The following is a 19918-nucleotide window of genomic DNA, read 5'->3' as shown; positions in this document are numbered from 1 at the left end:
TCTTCATTTGTAAACTCTTTAATGGTGAATATATGGTGAAAACTTTGTTCTTATTCAAAACTCTTTGTGTTGGTTTATGATCGAGAGATGTTTACCAACTCTTAACCTAGGTTTTCATCCAATCTTGTTTGTTAGCTAGAGATAGTAATGAATGATTTTGTTCACCATAAGGTTGAACCAAAAAGTTGTCATTTTGATAGATTGTGTTAGAGATAAACAATGGATCAAAATGGGAAAATTCACAATGTGTGTTAGAGATAAACACATTGGGAGGACTTTGTGAAATAGTTTATCATCTAAAGGAGTTTATAAGTTTTGTTGATCGAACATATACATGCAAAGTGATCGTCGAACCCTAACTTTGGCAATATTTCTCAAATATTAAAACCAAAACTTTTACCGCATTTTATTACACTTTTATGCAAGATACCGTGACAAACACCAAAACCCCATTGTTACCTTAAGCTAAGAATTAAAACAACTGTCGAAAGGCGGTGATATCTCACAATCCTTGTGGAGACGATAACAAAAACCCGACACTTAAAATTACATTCAACAAAATGGCGTCGTTGCCGGGGATTGTGAATTGATATTGCGAGCATCGCAATGGTTGCTTAATTTTTAGCTTTCGAATTTTTGACTTGTGCTTGTAATTTGTTTGGTTTAGTGTGCAGCTTTCGTTTTATGCGAGGGCAGATCCCTGTGGACGAACTTCTTTTTGATCCCGAGATCGAGAGAACCGCAAGGAGGCTGAATAGCAAAACGAGACGAAGGAGGCAACAGGCTAGACAACGACAAGAACAAGGAGAAAGTTCTTCTACCACACATCCACCACCGTTCATACCAATCATGGAACCACCACCACCGCCCATTTCCACTCCATGTGTAAACAGTCTAAGGAACACTGCTCAGTTTGCCAACCACACGGGAAGGCAAGCCGAGATGAAAACGGGAACTCTTAATTTATTATATGGAAGTCCATTCACCGGAATGGACCATGAAGATCCCTTTGCTTTTCTCACAAAATTTTATGAGATAGCATTGGCGGCCGGAGTGGATCAGGCTCAAGAGCTACCGTTGTTCAGAAGATTATTTCCCCACGCTTTGCTCGGCAAAGCAAAAGATTGGTACTTAGATCAAACACCAGCCGTCATGACAGACTGGAACGTGTTGGAAGAGAAGTTCATCGAAAGATTCTTCTCCCATAACCGGTTCATGGAATCCAAGACGGCCATCTCAGTGTTTTCACAAGGAATCAATGAATCATTAAATGAGGCGTGGGAAAGATTCAAATCCATGCTTCGGAAGTGTAAAGGGCATGGATTTGATGAATTGACTCAAATCCATATTTTCAAAAATGGACTTCAACCAAATTGCAAGACGTTGTTGGATGCTACCTCGGGTGGGTCTTTATTGTCTAAAAGCGCCGAAGAAGCTACAAATATTATAAATCGTATGGCTCTAAATGATCTTCAGAGTCAAAGTAGAGGCAACTCTTTGAAGAAGCCGGGAGTGCTTGAACTTGGGACGAACGATGCCATCCTTGCCCAAAACAAACTCATCTCACAACAAGTGGAACTCTTAACGCATCAAATAAAAGAGTTGAGAGAACCTTCTAAAGCTAAACAAATAGCTTGTTGTAAGCTTTGCAAAGGTGAGCATGACACCGGATTCTGTCCACCTCCCGGGTTTGAAGAAGTAAACTACATGGCAAACCAACGGGACTACCAACCGAGACAACAACAACAACAACCTTATCAACCACACCCTCAAAATCAACAACAACATTTCCAAGGGAATCAAGGGTTCCAACCTAGGAGTAACTATTACCATAACCAAGGTTATGGAGGTGGTTCTTCTAGTCGTCAAAACCCTCCCCAAAATCCTTATCAACCTCAACAACCGCCGGTCGTAACTTCTAAGTTGGAAGAGACATTGACACAATTTATGCAAATGTCAATGGCTAATCAAAAGAGCAACGACGCGGCTATAAAAAATCTCGAGACTCAAGTTGGGCAACTTGCTAAGCAACTCGCGGAACAACAACCCGGTCCTTCCTTTTCGGCAAACACGCAAACAAATCCTAAGGAACATTGTAAAGAAAACATGACGAGAAGTGGGAGGGAGTTGATTAGTGAGAATAAAAAAAGAGACGAGAGAGAACAAAGAGAGGAAAAGAAAGAAAATGAGGAGGAAATATTGGAGGAAAATATTGATGGTGAAGTGGGGGAGTGGAGTGAGGAGGAAAAAGTTGAAAAGAACGAAAAGAATGGTGAAGTTGAAAAGAAAGAAAGTGTGGAAATTGAGAAAAATACGAGTGGTGAAGTAATGGGGGAGGAAGTGAAAAAGAAAAGAGCGAGAAGTTCTAGAGTAGCTAAGGGAAAGGAGGTAGTGAGCGCTACTCCAATCCAAAACCTTCCTTATCCTCATGCTCTGTCCAAAAGGGAGAATGAACGGCATTACGCCCGGTTCATGGATATTTTTAAACAACTGCAAATCAACATTCCGTTTGCTGAAGCCTTGGAACAAATGCCCAAGTATGCCAAATTCATGAAGGACATACTTACAAAAAAGCGGAGGTATACGGAACCGGAGACCATCGTCCTAGATGCGAGCTGTAGTGCAATTATTCAAAGGACGCTTACTAAAAAAGAGGTTGATCTGGGACGAGTTACTTTGCCGGTTAAAATTGGTGATATCTATGTCGGGAAAGGACTAATTGATTTGGGGTCAAGCATTAATCTTATACCTTTGTCTATTATAAAGAGGCTTGGCAACATTGAAATTAAGTCCATCCGGATGACGTTGCAATTGGCGGATAAGTCGACTACCCATCCTCATGGCGTAGCCCAAGATGTTTTGGTTAAAGTCGACAAATTCTTTTTCCCGGTCGATTTTATTGTTATTGATATGGAAGAGGATGATGATGCTCCGCTCATCCTGGGCCGACCGTTCATGAAAACCGCGCGCATGATGATAGACGTTGATGACGGTTTGATGAAGGTGAGAGTCCAAAATGAAGAAGTTACATTCGATCTATTCGAAGCAATGAAGCATTCAAAAGATAGAAGTGATAGCTTTCGCATCGATGTGATCGAAGAGGCAATTTTGGAGGTTTCTAAGCATATTCATGAGATATCTCCTATGGAGTTAGCTCTTGACGACTCATTTGAAGTTTTCACAGCGGAAGAAGAGCAGGCTCTTGATGAATGCTTAAGGGAACTTGATGGTTTAAACGAACTACAACCGTGGGAAATTGAGGAGGAAGACTTGAAGAAGGAGGTTAATGACGAAAAAGCGCCTATTGAATTGAAAATATTACCTTCTATTTTGAAGTATGTATTCCTAGATGAGACTGAAGCAAAGCCGGTCATCATAAGCAACCTTTTGTCAAATGATGAAGAAGCCCGTTTGATCAATGTGCTGAAAAAAAATCAAGAAGCCATGGGTTGGACTCTTTCCGATCTAAAAGGAATTAGTCCTTCCTATTGCATGCACAAGACCTTGATGGAAGAGGATTTTAAGCCGGTAGCTCAATCACAACGCCGCTTAAATCCTACTATGAAGGAGGTTGTTAGAAAGGAAGTTGTAAAGTTGTTGGATGCGGGAATGATTTACCCGATTTCGGATAGTCCATGGGTTAGTCCTGTGCATGTGGTTCCGAAGAAAGGTGGAATTACCGTGATCCAAAATGACAAGGATGAGTTGATCCCTACTAAAGTTGCAACGGGTGCGAATGCGAATGTGTATTATAGGCGGTTGAATACCGCAACTCGAAAAGATCATTTTCCACTCCCGTTCATGGATCAAATGCTCGAAAGACTCTCGGGGCAACAATACTATTGTTTCTTGGATGGTTATTCCGGGTATAACCAAATTGCGGTTGACCCGGCCGATCATGAAAAGACGGCTTTCACATGTCCGTTTGGAGTTTTCGCATATCGAAAAATGCCCTTTGGGTTGTGCAATGCACCGGCGACTTTCCAAAGATGTGTGCAAGCCATTTTTGCCGACCTTATTGAGAAAACAATGGAAGTCTTCATGGATGACTTCTCGGTATTTGGTGGTTCCTTTAGTCTATGCTTGGCAAACTTGAAAACGGTGCTTGAAAGATGTGTGAAGACCAATCTTGTGCTTAATTGGGAGAAGTGCCACTTCATGGTGACCGAGGGGATAGTGCTTGGCCATAAAGTCTCTTCAAGAGGGCTTGAAGTTGATTGTGCTAAGGTTGAAGTGATTGAAAAGTTACCGCCTCCGGTGAATGTGAAGGGAATCCGAAGCTTTTTGGGGCACGCCGGGTTCTGTCGGCGCTTTATCAAAGACTTCTCAAAGGTAGCTAAGCCTTTGAGTAATTTGCTAGCTAAGGACCAAGTATTTCTCTTAACCGATGAATGTTTGCAAGCTTTTGAAACTTTGAAAGAAAAATTGGTTACCGCTCCAATTATAGTCGCTCCAAATTGGAATTTAAATTTTGAGCTAATGTGTGATGCGAGCGACTATGCAATCGGAGCGGTATTAGGCCAAAGAAAAGAGAAAAAATTGCATGCAATACATTACGCAAGTAAAGTTCTTAATGAGGCTCAAATTAACTATGCCACCACTAAAAAAGAATTACTTGCGATAGTGTATGCGCTTGAAAAGTTTAGGTCTTATCTTATAGGGTCTAAAGTCGTAATGTATACCGACCACTCTGCGATTAAATATTTACTCACCAAACCGGATTCGAAGCAAAGGCTCATCCGTTGGATCCTCTTGTTGCAAGAATTTGATGTTGAAATTAAAGACAAGAAAGGATCGGAAAATTTGGTGGCGGATCATTTATCCCGCTTAGTTAATGTGGAATTTACCGCGTCAGAGAAGGAAATCCGGGAAGAATTTCCTGATGAAAAACTGTTCAAAGTTCAAGTTAGGCTGTGGTTTGCAGACTTTGCGAACCACAAGGCTAGTGGTTTTGTGCCTCCCGACCTAACTTCGAACCAAAAAAGGAAGTTTCTTTCGGATGCCAAGTATTACGTATGGGATGACCCGTACTTGTTTAAGTTGGGTAGTGATAACCTTTTAAGGAGATGCGTTACTGGCGATGAAGCGCAGAGCATCCTTTGGCATTTTCACAACTCGCCTTACGACGGACACTATAATGGGGTAAGAACGGCCACTAAAATCCTTCAGTCAGGATTTTATTGGCCCACTATTTTTAAAGACGCACATACCCATGCGCAAAGTTGTGATAGTTGCCAGAGAAACGGTGGGATTGGTAAGAGAGACGAGATGCCTCTCCAAAACATCCAAGAGGTCGAAGTATTTGATTGTTGGGGCATCGATTTTGTAGGATCATTCCCACCCTCTTATGGTAACGAGTATATGCTTGTCGCAGTTGATTACGTTTCTAAGTGGGTTGAGGCGATCGCCTCACCTCGGGCGGATGCGAAAACGGTAATAAATTTTTTGAAGAAAAACATATTTTCCCGTTTCGGAACCCCCCGAGTGTTGATAAGTGACGGAGGGTCACACTTTTGTAATGCACCGTTGGAAAGCATTTTAAAACATTACGGTGTATCACACAGAGTGGCAACTCCGTATCACCCACAGGCTAATGGGCAAGCCGAGGTCTCTAATCGTGAGATTAAGAGAATCCTTGAAAAAACTCTGTCAAATTCGAAAAAAGAATGGTCACAAAAATTGGATGAAGCGTTATGGGCATACCGTACCGCCTTTAAAGCTCCAATTGGCCTAACTCCTTTTCAATTGGTGTTTGGTAAAACTTGCCATTTGCCGGTCGAATTGGAGCACAAAGCCTTGTGGGCTCTGAAATTTTTAAATTTTGAAAAGGATTTGGCCGGTGAGAAAAGGAAGGTGCAACTGCTTGAGTTGGAAGAGATGCGCAATGCCGCATATCACTCAAGTTGGTTGTACAAAGAAAAGGTAAAAAAATATCATGACAAAAAGCTTCGAAAGAAAGAATTTGTGCCCGGACAGTTGGTCCTACTGTTCAATTCCAGGTTGAAGTTATTCCCCGGAAAGTTGAAATCAAAATGGTCCGGGCCATTTCAGGTCAAAGAAGTTAAGGAGTACGGAGCTATTGTCATTGAGGACATGGAAAAGAAGGACAGTTGGACCGTTAATGGCCAACGTTTGAAGGTTTATCTTGGTGGTCATGTGGATCGCGAGAGCTGTGCTATTCCTTTGGATGCTCCTCTGTGAGCATCGCACCGTCGAGCTTATCCGACGTTAAACAAGCGCTTGTTGGGAGGCACCCCAACATTGTAAGTATTTATAGTTTTTCTGTGGTGTCGTATTGGGATTTCAATTGTTAAAACCTTGTTGAATGTACCAAGAATATTGTTTTTGAAAAAGCAAATGCTGTCATGCTCGCTAGATACTCGCTAGGCGAGGCAGTAGCGAGCGGATTCGCTAGCTGCTCGCTAGGCGAAGCAGCAGCGAGCGCTGCGTGGCAGCACTAATTTAATTCTCAGCAGGCCACTCATTTTGGGCCCAAAAGCAATTTTCCTTTTCATAACTCTGAACCGAACACTCACAAGCACTCTCTCACTTTTCATCTCTCTCACAAACACTCAAACCCTAAACTGAAGCATTGCAAACTTCACTGCACTTCAAATTCAATCAATCTATTTTACTAAGGTTTGCCCTAATTCCATTTCTTTATGTTTGAACTTTGTAAATTTCTGATTTGCATGTCATTTAGGGTGAATTTGGGGGAATGGGTATTTTAGGTTTTGCATGTGGGTTTAGAATTACATGTATCCTAGAACGATTCTTTTCTTGATAGATCATTTTGTTCTGAAATAGATACCATGAGAACTTGGGTTTTGCCAAAATTTCACTGTAAACATTGCAGAACCCAAAAACCTGTAAAGTTCGCTAGCAACTCGCTAGGCGAACCAGTGGCGAGCATTCACTGCCACTTCGCTAGGCGAAGCAGCAGCGAGCATGACAGTAGTTGGAATTCTGGTTTTGCTTGCTAATCTGTTTTGTGTTTGTGTTGCCTCCTCTCTATGTTTTGCAGATGGAATCCAGATCCGGAGCTTCGAAAAAGAGAAAGGGCGGGAACACTTCTCGTCCCGTACCAATACAATTCGACACCGACAAATTTGTCGGGCCAAAGCAAGCCGCAAGATATATTGCTTTGGAAAAACGAAAGATTTTACCGGAAAAGAGATTCTTAATCAACCCTGAAGGCACGAACCGAACATTCGCCGGGTTGATCAACAGCAAAAAGTGGGATCGGTTAATATCCCCCCTGGAGCATTACGATATCGCAACAGTGCGTGAGTTCTATGCGAACGCACTGTCGGATGATGACGAGCCATTCACATGGACATCTAGAGTGTTCGGCCGTCCTGTTGCGTTCGATCGGGATGCAATTAACCGTGTCCTGGGTGAACCGCTCCAACTGGGAGCCGAGGAGAGAGACACCTACCACCAAGAATTAAGGCTTCACCGGGATACTGATGCAATTTCTGCTGCCCTGCTTTTGAGAGGGAAATCAGTTGAGCTGAACCCATCTGGGGTTCCCATGAGATACCATAGGGAGGACATGACTCCCTTGGCTCAACTGATCCTTTTGTTGGTTCTTACAAACATCGCACCCAAGTCTCATACTTCTACAGTGCCGATCCCAGTGGCACACTTGGTACACAGCATCCTCACTAACGTCCAGATTGATGTGGCGAGGATTATTGCTTATGAGCTGAAGTCCGTGATTGAAAGCGGGCTAAAGTCGGGGGCACGAGTGAATTGTCCCCTGGCTTTCCCTTGCCTAATCATGAGTTTGTGCTTGCAAGCGAGGGTGAGGCTACCCTCTAGGGGTCAAGTAAGGATCCCGCCACCCATTGATGACTGTTACGTGGCCAAGTATTGCAAACCGAAGAATGTACGAGGTAGTTCAGCTGCTGAGGTTACCGGGGCTTCTGATGGTCCTGGTACTTCTACTCTAGGATCCGATCCTTTCCAGCAGGCTGTCTGCAACTACAACTGGGATTGGATGGCGGCAACTCAGCGCGCCATGCTCGATATGCACGATTCTATGCAGTTGTTACAGCTGCAGGCACGTGACCCCTCCGGTGATCACTCATTGATGACGCGTGAGCAGTTTCTGCAAAACGCTAGCTGGCCTGTGGACAGGCCTGTGTTTGGAGAGGGGGCGGGTGCTGGTGCTTCTTCTGGTGCTGCTGATGGAGATGATGATGATGATGATGATGAGGTTACCGGTTCTGAAGCCGGTAGTGATGAGGGTTCTGAGTCCTTGGAGGGCTAAGTTATTTTATTTTTCATATTATGTTTTATTTCTATTGTATTTTCAGAATTGTGTATTTTGATTTTGGCTATGTATTTTTGGGGTGTTTTGTCCCCCATGAACAAATTTAAATTTTGAAGTAATGTTATTATTTATGTTTTAAATTTCTTCTGTTTTAATAAATTTTTGGTTGGTTGAGTGTTAAACCTTCTAGATTGGTTGCTCCTCAAAGAAGTATCCAATGAAGGTGCATCCGAGCGTGGATGGCAATGATAAAAATAAACAAGTGAACAATGCTAAGGTACATGGTTACCTCCGGCTAGAATTTTAGAATGCACTAAGAACTTTACTCTTTTTTGTAATTGAGTATTGTCTTTTTGCAACATAATTGAATGAATGTTTCATCTAGGACTTAAAACCACAAATTGTGAGGAAACCTCCATTTTACACTTAAATGTTGGATTCTAATAAGCTTTGTTGATTCATTTGATTCATGCTTTGTCTTTTATTATTGTGAATATGTGGAAGCAATTAGAAATGATCAAGGCACTTGTTTTCTATCGAGCACAACCAGTTCCAAATACAACTTACCTGTGAGCAGAGAGAGTATTCGTTAACCCCTTTGAGCTTAAACAGTTGAATCTCAGCTTGAAATAAAGCGAGATTTCAAAAATCTTTTTCTTGAAACCCGAAAATTTTTTATAATTGTTCTTTTGCCGTAAAAAGTCAAGAGCATTCACTTAGGGTGAGTAAGAAATAAGTTGGGGAGAACGAAAATGAGAATCGGTAAGTGCCACAACTCTTGAAAAACCGAGCAAGCAAAAAAAAAAAAAAAAAAAAATATATATATATATATATATATATATATATATATATTATATAGATATATATATATATATATATATATATATATATATATATATATATATAGAATATATATATATATATATATATATATATATATATATATCTATATATATATATATATATATATATATATATATATATATATATATATATAACATAGAAAGAGAACATCTGTTTTATAAATATGATGTGAAAGAAAAGAAAAAAATAGAGAAAATAAAAATGAATGCTTGCTTGGAAGAAAAATAGTGAAAAACAAAAATTGAGTTGTGAAATAAGAGTTGTGAAGGTTTCAAATGAGAAATAAATGGAACGAAGTTGAGATGTGTGAATAATGTGCAGTGAATGTCTCTTTTGCATCGGCAATTTCGTTTTCAATGGCCTTAGAAATGACCCTTGTTTGTTAACCTAACCAAGCTTCAACCGAATGGCCCTTAGTGATCTTCGTGCTTCCACATTACCATTTATAATTGTTAGACATTGTATGAATTGAATTGATTTCTTCATTGTTTGTTAGAGAGTGAGATTATTCCCGCGGTTGCAAACGCGTACTTTCTTCAATCCTTATTCGAAGAGGAGAGATAAGGTGATTCATTCAAGATAATATTGTTGTAGATAGATACATATTTCGCATTGCTACTAAGTCTTAGTTCTTGTGTATTATTTTATTCTAACCGTTGGAAATTTGTATCTGCTGATTCGCTTGTGTTTGAGCCGTTTTATCCGATTTCGGAGAAACCTTTTTCTTAATGCAAATCCTCTTGTCCTTCAAGAGGCATACTTTGCTTGAGGACAAGCAAGAATCTAGTTGGGGAGAGTTGTTAGATACCCAAAAGTGCTTATTTGAGCTATCAAATATGGGCATCTTTCACTCCTTTTCCTTGCTAAAGTGTTCGAAACCACCTTTGTTTTTGATGAATTGCAATACAATGATAAACGATCTTGGTACCTTTGATTTGTGTGTTATTATGCAGGAATTAGGCATGAAATAATAGAAAATGAAGCCACGAGAAAGTTGGCAAAGGGACCAAAGAAAAGATGCATTCATCAGCTTGCTCGCTAGGCGAGGGCTGTGGCGAAGGGCTCGCTAGGCGAGCGCCCAGCGAGAACCCAGCGAAAAGCTCCAGTATTTTACAGTGGCAAACATCAACAAACTCTCTAGGCGAGCTGCCAGCGAGGTGTGTAGCGAGCACGTCCAGACTTGGTGAAAAGCGCAGCCAGCACTCACTCGCTAGGCGAGCCATTAGTGAGCTCCCAGCGAGCATTCCAGTAGCAAAACCTCTCAAGCTCGCTGGAGCGAAGGTTGAAGCGTGGGCTTCGCCTAGCGAAGGTTTTGTTCGCCTAGCGAACATGCCAGTCTGGCAAAGGTTATTTCTCTAGGCGCAGGTGCCTCAGGTGCCTCATTTAGGGGCTCGCTAGGCGAGCCATTCTGCTCGCCTAGCGAGCATGACAGCTCAGTGGCAGCTCTATAAGTAGCAAGGGCTACTTTTTGGAGCCAGAACTTTTACACCTCCATACTTTTGTACTTTTTAATATATTTTCCAGCATTGCTCTAAGGATCTTTGGTGACCTAGAAATCATTTCTCTTCATCTCTTAACAATCTTTCACAAAAAGAAGGTGGATTCCCATCCAATCTCGATTATTCGACTCGGATGTTGATCAACCTTCTTCCGAAACTTGTTGACCAAGCTACCATGAAAATGAGTAGCTAAGTCCTTCATTTTGTCAAGGTTAGATGTAGATGATCATTAGCTTTGTGTGTAAATGGGATGATCTTCATTTGTAAACTCTTTAATGGTGAATATATGGTGAAAATTTTGTTCTTATTCAAAACTCTTTGTGTTGGTTTATGATCGAGAGATGTTTACCAACTCTTAACCTAGGTTTTCATCCAATCTTGTTTGTTAGCTAGAGATAGTAATGAATGATTTTGTTCACCATAAGGTTGAACCAAAAAGTTGTCATTTTGATAGATTGTGTTAGAGATAAACAATGGATCAAAATGGGAAAATTCACAATGTGTGTTAGAGATAAACACATTGGGAGGACTTTGTGAAATAGTTTATCATCTAAAGGAGTTTATAAGTTTTGTTGATCGAACATATACATGCAAAGTGATCGTCGAACCCTAACTTTGGCAATATTTCTCAAATATTAAAACCAAAACTTTTACCGCATTTTATTACACTTTTATGCAAGATACCGTGACAAACACCAAAACCCCATTGTTACCTTAAGCTAAGAATTAAAACAACTGTCGAAAGGCGGTGATATCTCACAATCCTTGTGGAGACGATAACAAAAACCCGACACTTAAAATTACATTCAACAATTTTGCACAATCAACGATTTTCCTACATATGGTAAGTGGGATGGAGATAGTGTCAAAGGACATAAAGTGCGTCCTATATGTGAATCTAATACTTGTTTTCACCGGCTTTAGTTTGGAAAAAATAATGTTTACCTTGGGTATCAGAAATTTCTAAAGGCCAATCATCCGTATCGTAGATTGCGGAAGGCTTTTAACAGAGAGTAGTAGTTTGAAATCGCTCATAAACCTTTAACTGAAGATGAAATTTATTAACGAAAATAACACCTTACTTTATCTTTGGAAAGAATAAAGACGGTCTCGTTGAGAAAAATATTTGGAAAAAGAGATTGGTGTTCTTTGATCTTCCATATTAGTCTAGCCTCGATGTAAGATATTGTCTTGATGTGATACACGTGGAGAAAAATGTGTGTGATATTTTGATAGGAACACTTTTAAACTTTACAGGAAAGATAAAAGATAATAAGAATTTTCACTTAGATATGGTGGAGATGGGTATACAACAACAATTGACTCCAGAAGATAGAGGAAAAAGATCTTGTTTGCCTCCAGCATGTCACAATCTATCTAAAAAGGAAAAGAGAAGTTTTTGCGAGTGTTTGCATGGTATTAAATTTCTCCAAGGTTACTCTTCAAACATCAAGAAACTTGTATCAATGAAAGATATTCGTGGCATCTATTCAAAAATTCTACCATTGGATATTAAAATATCATGATTGTCATGTCTTGATGCAACAAATTCTACCATAGGATATTCGTGGCATCCTTCCAAAAATTGTAAGAGTAACTATAATCAGATTATGCTTATTATTCAATGTTATATGTAATAAACTTCTTGATTTAAAAAAGTTTAATGAATTAGCATATGAGGCTGCAATAATATTATGTCAATTGGATATGTATTTTCGTTCATCAATTTTTGACATTATGGTTCACTTACTTGTTCATCTAGTCAGAGAAATCAGATTTTGTGGTCCAGTTTATTTAAGATGAATGTATCCTATAGAGTGATACATTAAGATATTTAAAGGATATTCGAAGAATCTTCACTGACCGGAAGCCTCGATCGTTGAAAGGTACATCATAGAAGAATCTCTTGAGTTTTGCTCAAACTATTTGTTGAAAACAAAGTCTATTGAAATTCCAAAGTCTCGTCATGCTAAAATATTTGAAGGTAGAGGTACTTTAGGTTTAAATGTTAATTCAATGGCTCGGGATGTAATACTTGAAGTGCATTTATATATATTAAATAATCTTAGTATAGTTGAACCTTACATAGCTACTCACAAAACAATTATAAAAAAAATATTCCCGAATGAATGACAAGTGGTTGTTGACACGGCATAACAAGGAATTCATAATTTGGTTTAATAAGAGATGTCTAATGATGATGGTGTATCCGAGAGAATTATATGGTTGTCATACATACAAAAAATTATTGTGATAACTTGGAAGGCATACAACATTTCTAATTATTATTTTTATATAAAAGTAAAAGATGATTGTAGTACACTGCAAAATAAAGAGGTTATGATTGAGGACGAATCCATGTATTTCTCTAGGTCTAAAGATAAGAATTATATTTTGGCAACCACCACATTCTATGGTGTTATTGAAAAGATTGTGGAGATTGATTATGTTATTTTTAAAGTGTCTTTATTTAAATGCAATTGGATTTCCAATAACAATGATGTACAATCTGATGAGTTAGGATTAACACGGTTTGACCTTGGCAAGGCAACTTATAACACCGAACTATTCATCATGGATACTCAAGCAAAACAAGTTTTTTATGTGGCAGACCATGCGGACTTATCGAAGAGATGGTCAATTATTCTCAAAGAAAAACACATTCCTCATAGTGATGATAAAAGTTTTGATATTTCTTCCACTCCTTCTTATGCAACACAAGTGCCTACTTCATATGAAGAAGTCGATAGAGATGACGTACATGCTATTTATAACGATCATCAAGAAGGAATATGGGAAAATTAACAAGTAAGTATTTTATATTTTTCATTCATAATTTATTGTATGTTAGAATTTCTAATGATGTTATTTTCTAACAACTATTACTATTTGAAATTATAGGTGTTTAAAGTCAAGACACAAAGAGACAAGACATCAAGACAATAAGATAGTTTTATTTGATGTAATGATGTGTATATTGTAAGTTGTTTTGTGTCATTTTGGTTTTGATGTAATATACAATTTTTGGTTTCTAATGAAATTGTGTCATTGATGTAATATAATTTTTGGTTCCTAATGGAATTGTGGCATTGATGTAATACAATTTTTTGTCTAATTCAATTCACAAATTGGTGTATTGTTGTTTCTGGTCTGATACGATTCAGAAATATTCAGGTTTAAAATTTGGGAATAATATCACAATGGTTTTTAATTCAACTGTTGTTATAAGTAGAATGTTATCCCAGAATAATAAAATACAGGAATGGCGGTGATGGGATCCGAATCCAGGACCTATAAATTATATCACAACGGTTGTTTTGTTTACCTATTTTATAAGAAGCATGTTACCTAACCTATAACCACGGATACTCGCCCATTGTGGAAACCATATTACATACAATCACACGTTACCTAACAACGGACTTGAAACCGTCATTATATGTGTTTCGCAACCGTCATTATATGTGTTTTCCATAATAGTGTCTTTTTTATACACCAAACTTAATCTATTAGCTTTCATATAAATATGATCCATAATACATTCTAAATTTAAATCATATGCTTGTAAAATCATGCATCTTGAATTTAAACTTTGTTAAGTACAAAAACTTTACTAAGCAACATTTTTAAAAACATAACATTGCTAAGTCACAACAACAATATAACAACTACAACAACAATATATAACATTCTCAACAACACAAAGACAAAAAAAAAACAATCTCAATCTCACTCTTTATCACAACAACATATAACATTAAAAACTTTGGTAAGTTACAATGACTAAACAACAACAAATACACAAAAACACAACAACATGCAACATTAAAACTCTAGGGTTTAAGGTCTCAAGAACAAGAACAACAACAACAACAATAATATTAATGTAACATGAATAGTGGTGAAATATTTCACGTACCGTAAATGTGAAGAAGAAGGGTCAAATAAATTAGTTATGTGTACCCTTCTTGTGAGTTTCGTCTTTTCTTACCTTGATTCGTACCGGATATGATGGAGGTTAGTGAAGAAATGAGTTTGATGAAGATGGATTTTCACTAGGGAGACGTTTTGTTCGGAAGGGTTTTTTGTTAGGGCGTTGTTCTGTTTTGAAAGAAATTTACTACAACTTGTTATCGTTTAATTTAAAAGGAACATTTTTCACCACCGTACCTATTAACAACTGTGGTGATGTCTTAAAACATTTCATCACATTTATTTTTACCAATCGTGAGGAAAGATTCTACAAATTTGTCTATATAAAAGTTCAACACATTCATTCACTTTTTCACTAAACCTAACTCATTTTCTCTCCAATTTGTCATTCTTGTTGTATTATTGTATCACTGACTCTAGAGGTTTAGGCTATGAAGATGTTAAAACAGTATATTAAAAAATTTGGTTTGAAGATTAATATTAAGTTTCACTTTATCAAGTAAATGGAATGCGTGAACCTTGACATTGATCTTCAACTCCAAAATTTTCAAGATAGTAAAAATGAATGAAAATATTGTAAAACAAAAGTGTCTTAAAAATGAATGAATAAACTAAACTATATGTGTTGAGATTCGAAACGTGTCTTTTAGAGAGACATTTTTTCACGGTTGGAAAATCTGACTGTGATGAAATATTATTTAATTTTAATTTTAAAATATAAAAAAAAAACATCTAACATTTCACCACATTTATTCGGACTAAACGAAGTAAAATGTATCTTGAAAATTAAGAAAAAAAGCACATCAATAAATAAATTTTACTACGGTGAACACAAGGGCCGGAGTAAAAATTGGTTACGAAATCTACATTTTCTAATTGTGTTAATCTAAACTTTTCTAAGTTTTGATACCTTGTAGAGGAAATGGTAATAATATCATAAAATAAAATAGTAGTCGTATTAAGATGATGCAATAGAAAAAGGAAAACAGCATAATATTATGCTTAAATTTGTCTAAACAGAACAAAAGTTGTATTTGAAAATTATTGTTCTTGTTTATGAAATTATGGAGAAATACATGTAGTGTCTTAGAAACTTTTGAAAAGCAAAAACAGGTTTTGTTTGTTTTCACATAATATAGCAAACAAGAAACATCACTTTGATTCTTATCTTATCTCCTTTTTCCTCTATACATTCCATAAATTTCTTCAGCTCTTACCTTTGTAGTACTGTTTTTGCTACAACCGTTAATTTGCTATAATGTTAGAAAAGTTTTACTTCAGCAGATAAAATCAAAAAGAGAGGGGAAAAGGTAAGGAAACTGAATTGACAACACATTCCGCGGTTTAGGAATAAGTATATATAACTAGAATACATGAGTATTTGACACACGATCAATTTGAAAGCAAAAATAGAAGCATCAAAGAAAGAAAAATGGAAGGAAAGAAAGTGTTTCAGTCCCAAAACAAATCAAGATTGGCCATCTTATCTCTGTCGAATATGATGAGTGTGCCAAGTTCGGTTGTTGCCGTCATTCAGCTGAAAGTACCGGATGCTATATTTCAAGGAGGAAGCAACGTTGCCCTATCCGCCGCAGAGATTCTGGCGGTAGCTCTTCCGAATGGCGGAGGCGAACCGGATAATCTGGAACGTATTCTTAGGCTGTTAACCTCGTATGATATATTCGAGGAACATTTATGCAGCAACGGTGTAAGGAAATTCTCCCTCACGGAAATCGGCAAATGTCTGGCCACAGATGAAGAAGGACTTTCTTACTCTCCATACGTGCTCCAGCACAATCAAGATGCATATATGAGAGCTTGGCCTTGTCTCAAGGACGCCGTGGAGAACCCGTCAGTAGAACCGTTCCGGAAGGTGAACGGAGGAGAGCATGCCATGAAGTATTACACAAACCCTAATCAGATAGCTTTATTTAATAAGGCTTTTATTGGAATGACTAGTCCTTTCATGAGAGAAGTGTTGGAGTTCTATGATGGTTTCAAAGAGGTGCAAACTTTGGTAGATGTTGGTGGCAGTACTGGTGTTTCTCTATCCTTGATTATGGATAAGTTTCCCAACATAACTAAGGGAATCAATTTTGATCTCCCACAAATTCTGGCTAGTGCACCCCAACTTCCAGGTGCATATATATATATATATATATATATATATATATATATATATATATATATATATATATATATATATATATATATATTTTCTAATACATAGTTTTGTTCCTATGTTATTTGGCACCTTATTAATTCATATCATATTATATATACATATATAGGAATAACCCATGTTGCTGGTGATGCTACTGAGTTTGTTCCTTCCGGAGATGCTGTCATGATGAAGGTAGTTTAAAAACTGTTATATGAAAGTATTATCTAATTGTACAATATTTAATCTATAACAAATGAATATTCCACTTGCAGTGGCTATGTTCGGGGTTCTCAGACGATGAATGCCGGAAGATGATGAAGAACTGTCATAAAGCACTTCCAGCAGATGGAAAACTGATAATATGCGACCCAGTGTTACCGGAGTTGACGGATGAAAGCACGAGAACAAAGGCAATACTTGGTGGTGATGTATTTATGATGACTATGTATGGTACAAAGAAGACTCGAACTGAGAAGCAGTTCAAAGAACTAGGTATTGCTGCTGGTTTTTCGAGATTCAGTGTATTCTATATTGACTCGTATCTGGTGTTCATGGAGTTCCACAAGTAACCAGATTTTGAAAACTTGTTTGTGATGATATATGAGATTGCCCCTTAAATGTATAGCCTTTACTTTTATATTATAACTCTAATACATACATGCTACTTAAATTAAAATATATGTAGTTTAAATCCTCTGTCAAACATGTACGTAAATCCTATGGAGTTTAAATTCTACTTACAATTTTAAATTATTTTTTTTCTTTTAAATTATCAATTTTAATTTTTTAGAAGTTGATAGCAAAATACTACATTAAAGAGGGATAAACAATTCCAAAAAAATACAAAAGATAGAATTTTAAATAGCACAAGAAGTGTAAAATTGAACACCGACAAAGCATAAATGAAATTAAAATTTTTTAATAGAATATCAAAAATTAATATGACAGGTGTCATACCCTAATTTTCAACCCTAAGATGCCACCATCATTTGTATCATTTGCATGACATCTAGCATCTTTGCATTACTAACCTATTGAAAATAAAAATAAAAAATTCTACTTTGTTTGTCTTAAGTTAGGGTTTTACACCAAGAGTTTTCAAAGATTGATCAATCAAGACTTGACATGAGTTTCAAAATTTCAAACTCCTCGTCCTTCCCAAGTGATTAAGTGACTTCCATCAACAAGAATCAAGTTTAAGATCATTCCATCTCAAATTCATCAAGGCCAGAGTTCATTTGATACCCTTAACTAGGGTTTTGACCCAAAGTCAACTGGTTGACTTTTTAGCCAAGGCATGATCCTAAAGCTTGAAGTATGGTTAAAAGACTTCAAATACATCATAAGTGATCCATTCACATCATCCAATGTGTCCAAGAGATCTCATTCATTAAAGATTGCAAGAATTGGATTCATCTAATACAAAGTCAATTGAGGCAAAGTCAAAGTTTGACTTTTGAGATTTTTGATCAACTATGGACTTTTCAAGTCAAGGATTATGAAAATATGATCATTGAAGTCATTTGATCAAGTTTAGTCAAGAAAATCAAGGTTACTTGCAAAAAGGACAAAGATGGAGAATTTGAAATTTTTACTAAGTCCCTAAAAATCAAGTCCAAGTATCCAACTTTCCAAGGCCATAACTTGTGATCCAAGCCACCATTTTCTTTGCTCCAATGATCATATTAAATAACTTGCTTCATACTTCAATTTTGTCCTAGGTGATGAAATCTCAAAAAATACACGAATAAGAAGATATGGGGTCATGAAGTGGATGATTCATTTGTTTGTCAAGTGGTAAAACACTTGGTGAAATTTTCAGCATGCTGACCTAGTCAAGTGACCACCTTTATGCCAATTTTTCACCAAGATCCCAACTGATTCAAGAAAAGTGATCAACATGAAAGTTATAGATCATGATTCTATCTTTCCAAAATGTCCAAGATCAAGAATTTCTCATGCTTGAGCTAAGAGAAACGAATTTGGGAAGATAGCCTCATGGAATGGTTCATATGTCGAATTTCAAGCCAAAATACATTACAAATTCAAACAAATCCACAAGTACATGTACTTTTTGCTTCTAAATCTCTCATAATCAGAATATTACACCCACTTTTGAGCTATTATCCAAGTAACTAAACCAATACACAATGAATTATTTCATTTGTTGTATAAAGTAGCTTTAATCCAACAAGAAGTACCATTGAGCTCCCAAATGGACTTGGATTTGATACATATCAACTCCAAGCCTCAAGTCAACCCTTATGCTTCAGCAAGGACAACACAAAACACTCCATGAACTCCTTTCTTTTGCCATGCTTCCCACTTGGAGAGTTGTGTAAGAATCAACCAAGCAAGCAATGAAGTACAAGCCATGATTATTTTATAATATGTGAGGCTTCTTGAACCCTCAAGAATCCCTATAAATAGAGGAAAAAGCCTCATATATCCATACACTAAGCTTTCCAAGAAAAAATCCATTCTTAAGAGCTTTTCAACCTTAACTTCCATTCTCTCATTTGGCTCGTGCATTCTGCAAACCAAAGGTTTCAATCATCTTCTGGGAATTCATAAGCATTAGGAGAAGCATCAAATAGTAGCTGGAAGTAGTGTTGAAGAGGAATTGCACCTTGATCCAATAGGTGTATTCTTGCATTTTGAATCTCATCATACATACGTCATTTCATTTTGATTTCTGAAGCAAACATGTAGCATTTATTGTGTTAAGAAAGATCATTAGCTTACATGTCATTTATATTGTTGTTTGTGTGAATTTATGTTGAATGAAACCTAAAGTTTCAATTCTGGTTTTTGCCTTCGTGCATCTTCATCTTTGAGTATTAGCTAAAATCTATCGTACCATTGTGTTTCTTACATTTTTCTAAGCGATTTAGATCTTTATTTCATGAAAAATGGTTGAGAAATGAGAGAGATATGATTGATGGAAGATTTGAAAAATAATGGAAGAAAAAAAACGAAAATGAGAGAGAGAGGTTGAAGATGATGCTGAGTTGGCATTGAAAAAGTCAAAAGGAAACGTGTTATATAATATATACAATTGTTTCCGTTTTAATTAATGGATGTATAGTCACCCCAGTGGTAGAAGCGCGCGTCCAAAGTCACTTGTAACCAAAAGGTCTGGGGTTGGAATCCCCCTTGCCCCAGACTTTGGTTTTTATT

At 37.2% G+C, this 19918-nt stretch overlaps 1 protein-coding gene across 1 annotated transcript; it reads left to right on the top strand.

Moving 5' to 3' along the window:
- Nucleotides 1-15894: 15894 nt before the first annotated feature.
- On the top strand, nt 15895-17491 carry LOC127126088 (nicotinate N-methyltransferase 1). The gene is made up of 3 exons (XM_051054938.1): nt 15895-16712; nt 16866-16930; nt 17011-17491. Exons 1-3 carry the CDS (start codon nt 16007-16009, stop codon nt 17305-17307), a joined length of 1068 nt encoding a protein of 355 aa, XP_050910895.1. The 5' UTR covers nt 15895-16006; the 3' UTR covers nt 17308-17491.
- The last annotated feature ends 2427 nt before the right edge of the window (nt 17492-19918 follow it).

Source organism: Lathyrus oleraceus, chromosome 3 (assembly GCF_024323335.1).
Source record: "Lathyrus oleraceus cultivar Zhongwan6 chromosome 3, CAAS_Psat_ZW6_1.0, whole genome shotgun sequence".
Classification (NCBI taxonomy): domain Eukaryota; kingdom Viridiplantae; phylum Streptophyta; class Magnoliopsida; order Fabales; family Fabaceae; genus Lathyrus; species Lathyrus oleraceus.
The sequence above is the reverse complement of the archived record's forward strand: the minus strand, read 5'-3'. Positions and strand labels throughout refer to the sequence as shown.

What these genes read in the sequence shown, in the direction of transcription:
- LOC127126088 (XM_051054938.1), top strand. Translation starts at nt 16,007, where the DNA reads ATGGAAGGAAAGAAAGTGTTTCAGTCCCAAAACAAATCAAGATTGGCC. An exon ending in TAGTGCACCCCAACTTCCAG is followed by an intron (nt 16,713 to 16,865) that starts GTGCATATATAT and finishes ATACATATATAG; the next exon opens with GAATAACCCATGTTGCTGGT. An exon ending in GAGATGCTGTCATGATGAAG is followed by an intron (nt 16,931 to 17,010) that starts GTAGTTTAAAAA and finishes TTCCACTTGCAG; the next exon opens with TGGCTATGTTCGGGGTTCTC.